Raw genomic sequence first — 9,106 nt, forward strand, 5'->3', positions numbered from 1 at the left:
GCTGTACACTGCGGGGTGGTGGAGATGTAACACGAACTTGCTTCCTTAAGTTATACCAAACATGTTCAATTGGGTCCATATCAAGGTTATTTGAGGGCCTCGGTATTCAAATAAATTCACTATCGTGTTTTTTTAAAATCAGTCCTTCACAATCCTGGCAAAGTGGCATGGTGCATTCTCCTGTTGGAAGCGGCCATTATAAGCAGGGAACACTGTTGACGTGAATGGATGAACTTGGTTCCCAATAACATCCAGACACTGGGCAGCTGTCAGAAATTGGTGTACTGGAATAATGCACTCCAGAATGTCCCATGAAAACATTGCCCAAATCATTACTCTTCCTCCACCAGCCTGTCTCCACTAGTTGCTATAGCACCGATGGTGATCAGTAGCATTTGGAAGTTTATGACCTAAAGAAGCAGAAAATATGCAAGCAAATGTGCCCTAAAACCTAGCTAAATAGCGCCTAAAAAATTATAAAATGTGACCTAAAAACACCGGCCCCGTGGTGTAGGGGTAACGTGCCTGCCTCTTAACCGGAGGCCCCGGGTTCGATTCCCGGCCAGGTCAGGGATTTTTACTTGGATCTGAGGGCTGGTTTGAGGTCCACTCAACCTACGTGATTAGAATTGAGGAGCTATCTGACGGTGAGATAGCGGCCCTGGTCTAGGAATCCAAGAATAACGGCCAAGAGGATTCATCGTGCTGACCACAAAACACCTCATAATCTGCAGGCCTTCTAGCTGAGCAGTGGTCGCTTGGTAGGCCAAGGCCCTTCAAGGGCTGTAGTGCCATGGTTTTTTTTTTTTTTTTACCTAAAAACAATAATAAAATATGACATGAATTTTAGGGATAGGTAGCAAGTATTAGAGTATTACTAACATAATACACCAAACACATTTAATCAGAGCTACAGTATAATAAAACTTTCAACATTCGTTCAGTGCAGGTCTTGCTCGGTTTTCCTAAAAACTGAAATGAAGTATTAGCGTGCTTTATGGAATCTGTCAGCATAAATTAGAAGACACTGCATATAGAAGTTATTGAGTTCATTATCGTATGTACTTCTTAATCTTCTTCTCTCCCAACATTGCACATCATGACCATGTGCATTTTTTTTTTTTTTTTTTGAAAAAACGCTCTTTGTTCGGGGCGTTGACCCACATGGATCTTTTGCCCCTACTGGCACCATATTGTATGAACCTGCGTGTAATTGGAATGGCGGTAGTGTGGAAAGTTGTGTGTCACAAACACCCAGTTCCCAGGCCAGGGATATTAATCATTATAATTAAAAACCCCTGACCCAGCCAGCAATCAAACCCGGGGCCGCCGAGTGACAGGTGGACGCATTGCCCCCTACACCGCGGGGAGGGCATTCTCGGGCTGACAAAAAGAAATTGCCTTTAAAGGTCGCTCAGTATATTTATGTATGGGGAGAAGCTCCTTTCTATGTCACATGACATCACAGGTGTGTGTATTTAAACATAGTTAGTACACTGCTGACCGGGCGAGTTGGCCATGTGGTTAGAGGCGCATGGCTGTGAGCTTGCATCCGGGAGATAGTGGGTTCGAATCCCACTGTCAGCAGCCCTGAAGATGGTTTTCTGTGGTTTCCCATTTTCACACCAGGCTGTACCTTAATTAAGGCCATGGCCACTTCCTTCCAACTCCTAGGCCTTTCCTATCCCATCGTCGCCATAAGAGACCTATCTGTGTCGGTGCGTAAAGCAACTAGCAAAAAAAAACAAAAAAAAAAAAAACAAGTACAGTGCTGTTTAGCTGCGGGTTATCTTCAACTAAACCAGATTAACTACCCTTTAAAACGTTTAAAATGGCACTAATTCTGCATATTGTTGTGTATCCCTCATTTGCATTCAGTACCTTTTTGAGTTTGTTCTTCACCGTAACTGACTACCTCTTATAGCAATTGAGACTTTCGCAGGCGGCATTACAAATCATGTCTGTATTTTCTGGGCTTGTAGGCTGTGGTCCAGGAGCATGTGATGGTCCCGACGTTTCACAGAAGACTGAGTTCGGCATTATCAAGTGATCTGACTGACTTCGATAACAGTGAAGCTCTCGGTGGAATGGAGTGGTGTTGTAATTCCACCTCATTATATAGTACAGGCTACGGTACGCTGCTCGCCTATTGGTCCACCGTGCTGGAGGGGCGGTCGCTGATTGGCTGTTCGTCAGCCAATGGTTGAAGCATTGAGGAGCTCGATGTACATCGAACTGTCTTGGCACAGACAGGCAACTGATCACCCATTGTTTTTTCTATTCTGCTTCGGCCATCATGTCCTTCCTACATTCTCCACACACCATTAGCATGTCAGCTTTTACAGCATTGGTAAATACCATCTTCCAACACGTCCTACTTCTTGAATTATCACAAAGTAATTGACAAGGAAGTCACAATGCAATCAGTGTACCATAAGGGAAACAATACATAAGAACATCAGAGCCTCATAACTAAGCAGTTTAATGGAGCAGACAACTGTTGGAATTTATAATTCTCAAACTACCATAACTTGTGAACTACTTGTACTAGAATTCTGGAAAAATAAACCCACCAATGACATTCTAATTTACTAATTTTGTTAATGTCAATAGGCATTGTTCCATTTGAAAAATGTCATCATAATCATCAATGTCCCACTCCAGTCACCCGGGTGTGGTTTTGAAAAATGTATCTTCCTAAAAAAATACATATTCTTATAATTATTAATATATCTTTCTAAAATAATTAATATTCTAATAATTATTAAAATCTGTGTATGGGCTACAAGTATGAGCCCTTGGTTACACTTAATTTCTGTTAAAACAGTACATCAACAGCCCCTTTCATTTCAGAAATATTTTGGGGTGCAAGTTTTAGGTGATTCACACTGTATATACCGTACCATGCTTCCATCATATAGCACGTACCGCTCTGTGCTCCAGGTGAAATAAATATTCCTTGGTCAGGGTGATCATAATGTAATGGCTCATCAGTGTATATGGAAATTCATTCAATAACTTTGATTATAAGAATGTTTCCATCTCGTATTGTAGCTGTCACACTAACTGTGTTCTAAAGAGTTTCAGGAGTTTGCTTTAATATCATCAGGCCCTTAGACAAAGAAGGCAATTATCTTATGTAATTCTTAATACTGTGGCTATGATCATAATATCAGATCACAGTGAACTACAAGCTTTCTATTGATGTTTGTGTGATTTTAAAAAAATGGCATGAAAAATTATAAAATGCTGCATTGCAATCACTTGTTAAAACCTTTTTTATTATGGTCTCTCCGTCTACTATCCCTTCCTTGGAACTCAACAAAAAACCTGTGGTTCTGTAAGAAAGTCTCACTGATCTTTGTGAAACCATAATCCTTTATTATGTAGTAAAGCTTGCACAACAACGTTCTGTGGTGCACCGTATCATGTGCTGCAGTGAGATCACAAAGACCACATCAGTTAACATGCGTTCCTCGTATCCATCCTCAATGTACTGGGTGAGATTTAGGATCTGTTATGTACAGTTCCTACTCGGTCTAAAACCTGCTTGTTCAGGAATAAGATGTTGTTCTACCTTCAAAATCATGCACTCAAGCAGGATCCTGTCAAATATCTGATAGAGGTGACAACAGTGATATCGATCTATAGCTCTTTGGCATCTTTGCCTGGTTTTAAGATGGCAATCACTCAGGTCTTTCTCGAAGCCTCTGGAATTTGTTTACTCCTACAGCAATTATTGAAGAAAAAACAATCCACTCCTTTGCCCTGGTATTGAAGTGTTTAATCTGCTCCACTCTCATATCATCCAGACCTGTTTTACCTTGCCTGTCTTGGATTTCTTGATGGCTCCTTCTAGTTCATTCATGGTGATGTCTTCTGTGAGGTCACTAGTTTCCATATCGGGTTGTCTTTCCAAATTCGCTCTGCTAATGCAACCTCCAATTTTTCTGTTGAGCAAAAGTTGACAAGTAGTGGCATCCGGGGATAAATTGACATGCTCCAGGGCTTTAGTGGAGTTGTTATTAAGCCTCTTCAAGAGTCTCCAAGCTTTCTGGCGACTGTTAGACATATCCAGTCCTCCGAAGGTGGAAATGTAATGCGCTCTTTTGTTCGCGGTTATTGATGTTGACAAAGCCAAACCTTTAGGAATGGCTTCTTCTCCAAATGGGTCTCAGTCAAATAATTTTATATGTTGAGATAACAGAACTGATAGGGACCAATGACCGTGGATGTTAGTCCCCTTTAAACAACAAGCATCATCATCAAGGAACAGAACTGACATGTCTCTATTAAGTCCAGGAACATAGTTTGTACAACATCCACAAGGAGTTGATATTTTAGAGCTCTTCTTCACAACTTCCATAAACAGATCGTAATCATCTGTGGAGTAACGTATATCAGATACAGCATCTTCCAAACATGTAGTGAACAAGTTCCAGTCAACTTTCTTGAAATTAAATAATCTGCGGAAAGGTACATGCACGGGGTTCACTGCTGCAGTAACCTGATTTGTGCTGTGAATGTGGTATAGTGGAACTGGTACTCCATAAAACCATTGTATGCCTAGATCTCCAGCTGCCTTTCTCCAGCAGTGAGGTCATCAAACCCTGGGGACTTACTATTTCTCATGTTCTTCAGCTCAGACTCCACTTCTAAATGTTAGCTGGTGTTGTGCTCCATCACTCGCACTTAAACTGCTATCTTCAGTGATATAATTTCCAATACTTTTTCTATTTAACACTCCGGTGGTCGCACAAAAAACTATCACGCCAGAGGCTGCCTGGATCACAATTGTGACCCATATGTATTTTGTGACTTCAGGTTATTCTATGCTACTTATTCAATGAATAATTCTTCTCCAAATGGGTCTCAGTCAAATAATTCTATATATAATATGCAGAACAAACCCAATTGCTGCATACATGGCAAGGTTTTTCTGGTTCTCTTGTTTCATGCCCATTTGCAAATGTGGCAGCAGCTCATTTTGCTCATTTCATATTCCTCACTGTCTGGTTCATTCAGCCATAGATTTATATTTTTGTAGTCATCCATTTTACACTTACCAGTCAATAATTAATATTAACTCATAAAATGGAGTAGATAAATTCACAGGAATTGAAATTAGACACTGTAATAACAAAACTAACAAAGACAAAATAAGTCTCACTAGTGACCATGTGATTTCCATGGTGATCCACAAAAATTGATCGCTTTATAACACAACAGCCATCAGTGAATGTTAACAGGCCACTGCCTGGTAGAAAGGGGACAAGGCAAGAGGAAGGTACACAGAGGTTCAAGCTCAACAGTCGTGCCGTACCAATAGAGAGGAGTGATTAAGAGTAACTGACTGGATCACTATTGTGATCCACATAACCATTGGAGTGTTAATTAAGTAATGAAGTTGTTTGTCATCTTTTCTCTGATGACTTTATCTGTTTTCACCTGGTTCCCATCATCCATTTCCAGTGCAAGGATACTGCCATTCTCACTTCTTTTGTTCTTGACTACTTTATAGCAATTTCACAGTCTTCTATTAACCTGGTAGTGAATTTGCCCCAACACTTTTTCTTTTCTTTTATAATTAGTTGCTTCACAAATAGTTTCTTATTTTAGTACTCCCATGCCAGATACTGAATTTCATCTTCTTGGTGGATGGATTTCTGTTTTCCATTATCTAGCCCCTTCTTTGTAGCACTTTTTTTCTTTCAAAGTAGTTTTCACCCTCTCATTCCACGATGGTGTTTCTTTCTCTCTGTATATTGCACTTGTCCTTCCACATAGTGATTTGGCTTCTGAAACTAGGGTGTTCTTGAATGACAACCATTTTTCTTCTACTCCTCTGTGAACCAATAATTCACACAGCTGTCTTTTATCCTAAAATGAGCCCACACAAATATGAGAAGGTGGAGTTGAAAAATATGTAATGGAGAAAATGACGGAGAAAAGTTAACAGCAACATATAATACACAATCATTGTTTTATATTTTAGTTTTTTGCTTTCTTTCCTTTCAGATATATTCAGACAAAAAGATGCTGATGGTACCAATACGATCACATTCACTCTAGAAGAATGGATTGAAAAAACTGTCTACTCGTAGAATCCTCAACTGACATCCCACTCATATAGTACTCAATCTAAAACACACTGAGAGAAAATGCAGCCTTGCTCTTTGATGTTGTATATTCAATATTTGTTCATCATCTAATTTTTTAATATCTTATAATATTTTTGCGTACATTGTTATGACAATAAAATTATGTGCTGTTTTGTAGTTCTTTGATAAAAATTGTCTTCTTCTCACTGTATCCTTATGATGTGTATTGTAGAGATGGACTCTATTTTGACAATAATTAAAAATGATAAAATATCAAATGCGAGGAACATCATTTTTTTATAATTTTTTTTTATGAGATGGTACATACTACATAATACAAATTATGCAGACTAATGTTGAATATTCATATTTTCCTGAAGAGGTGGCATCACTCATAAATAAGGCAATGTCAGCTATAGTTCTTTTATTTGGTTTTGACATTGCAGCAGAAAGAAAACTAGCCCTATTTTTTAAAATGTATTATTGCATTTTTCATTGGAAACATGTTTTGCACTGAGGCTATATATTTTCACAGGATTGACATGATTGATTATTCAAACCTACACCAGGCAGTTATGACATACAATCGATTGTTCCTGCAAAGTAGCCATAATTATGTTGTGCCAAATTAAAACTGCTGAGCACTAATTTTTATTAAGTTTTTTATCATAAAGGGGGACAATTTGGGACCGGATTTATAGTAGACAAGTCAATACTTGATTCAGTTACATCTTTCAAGTCCTACTCAGGTCGACTCTCTACACTGACAATAAAGTCAGCAAACAAGATCTACACGCTAATCAACAGACACACACCAATTAATATTGACAACAGAAACAACCCAGTAAAAATGGAAGAATTCTAGAATCAGTTAGATAACATTCTCCAAAAAATATCAAAAAATCATGTCAATGTCCTCGTGACTTCAATGCTCAAATCAGCAAAGAAAAGAAATATAGATACTGGGTCGGTAAATGGTTAGAACATAAGCAGACCAACAAGAATGGTATGTGACTCATTGAGATCTGCAAAAACCATTACTTTTTTTTTTTTTTTTCAAATCTACATTTTTCAAGAAAAAACTGTCTAAAACCAAAACTTGGATCTCGCCTAATCCACTATTAGGTGAATACCAACAACTAGACCATGTAATGATCTCCTGCCAAAACACAGTAGAAATAATGAATCTCAAAGTTATTAAAGGACTAGATCTAGATTCAGATCATTACCCCTCAAAATTCTCTTTGGACATCATTCCAGAAAAGAGAAAGTTCACTCAGAAACCTCCACACCGTAAACACAATGTACAAAAGGTAAAAGACAATGACCAGTTGAGAAAAGAAACACAAAAACTGAATCCACAAAACTGGCGATAACTTCAAGCAGGGCTTGTAAATTTGCAGAAAACATAGCACCACAATCCAAGACACAGAAACACACATGGTGGACAGATGAGTGTGATCAACTCATGAAACTCAGACAGAAGGCATGGCTAACTTGGTCATGCAATAAAAATCCAAAAACTAGGCAGGACCTCAAAGATGTCAGGAAAATGGTCGCTGAATCTATAAGAAAGATTCGTAAACAGCACGAGGACCCAAAATTACAGAAATAGAATCTGACTTAAGGGAATACAATTCACAAAATTACTACAGAACATTCAAACAAAAATTAGCCAAGTATTCCCCTCCGTCGCTCCAATTCAAGAATGAACTTGGGGAAATGGCTCACAAGAATGCTGAAAACTGTGAAATTCTTGGGAAATACTTTCTCAAATTATTAAATTATGAAAAGCCCCAAGAAGAATTTAAATTCTACCCAGCACAATGGAATCCAGGCTCAGAACCATCCAGTGTACAGGAAATTAAAGAGATAATTCACTCTTTGAAAAATATCCACTTTAGAGATCTTGACATTCATCCAATTGGCCCATTGACTGCATAGTTAGTTCTATGCCAATTTGTACACAATGTATTCTTAAACCTCGTGCATCTGTCTGGTATATGTAGGTTAATTTTTTTAAAGAGTTGTGGGCAATTGACCAAGGAGTGAAGCAATTTAAAATGAAAATTGTATCCAGTAATTCACGGCGTTGTGACAGACTATGCAGATTTAAAGACTGTTGTAGGGCTGTATAATCAATATTTTCATATCAGAATTCTGCTCTAAATTAATATAAATGAAGAAGTTTATGTTGTACTGAATCTAATCTATGGATAGAGGTTTGATGAGAAGGGTTCCATACAGGTGTACAATATTCTAGTATGGGGCATACCATAGACACATACAGCAATCGACAGGTATCTAAGTTTGAAAATTCTCTGGAATATCTAGTAATGCAACCCAATCTTTGTAATGATTACTTACAAATATTTTCAATATGTTCATTAAATGATAGGTTATAGAATTGTGTATGGAATTACATGAAGTAACAGGAAAGAAAGTGTTTACACAAAGCTAATAAAAGAGGAAGTTGGAGAGTTAATAACACATTTAGAAGAAATAAAGAGAAGATGGAAGGAGTATTTTGATAAACTGCTGAAGGTGAGAAATTGTGCCGAGGAGACAGTAGTAATATGGTGTGATGACTCACTTTATAAGCTATAAATTTAATTCTTGTTCTGTATTGAAGTGCAATTATGAGAACTTATTTAATTGGATTAATAATTATATATTAGATAAATATATTAAATTAATTATGATATTAAATTACAGTATTAAAATTATATTAAATTAACTATAATATTATAATTTGCATGGAAATCTGTATAATTGAATTGTGCATGCCTTCGACTTGAACTCTCACTTCGCCACTGATTGAAGCACTTACGTATACAATCTGTTTATGCGTGCACAACCCCAGGGTCATAAACATGTAAAACATCTCTTGTAAGACTTCTGTTATGTTTGGTTCATATGAGGGTGCAATGTCGACATTGCAATATATCTTTGGTATCAGTGAAGTCCTGTAAATGTGCTGTGATAGTGTTGCCGTAACCATCTTG

At 37.7% G+C, this 9,106-nt stretch overlaps 1 protein-coding gene across 1 annotated transcript in view; it reads left to right on the forward strand.

The window, feature by feature from the left end:
- Window positions 1–6,200, forward strand: part of LOC136877780 (calpain-B-like) — a gene marked incomplete at its 5' end in the record, with an annotated part of 257,610 nt that extends 251,410 nt beyond the window's left edge. The window contains 1 exon segment of the mRNA XM_068228743.1: window positions 6,019–6,200. Coding sequence (XP_068084844.1) covers window positions 6,019–6,104 — 86 coding nt within the window.
- Window positions 6,201–9,106: the final 2,906 nt, after the last annotated feature.

Source organism: Anabrus simplex, chromosome 7 (genome assembly GCF_040414725.1).
Source record: "Anabrus simplex isolate iqAnaSimp1 chromosome 7, ASM4041472v1, whole genome shotgun sequence".
NCBI classification, from domain to species: Eukaryota; Metazoa; Arthropoda; class Insecta; order Orthoptera; family Tettigoniidae; genus Anabrus; species Anabrus simplex.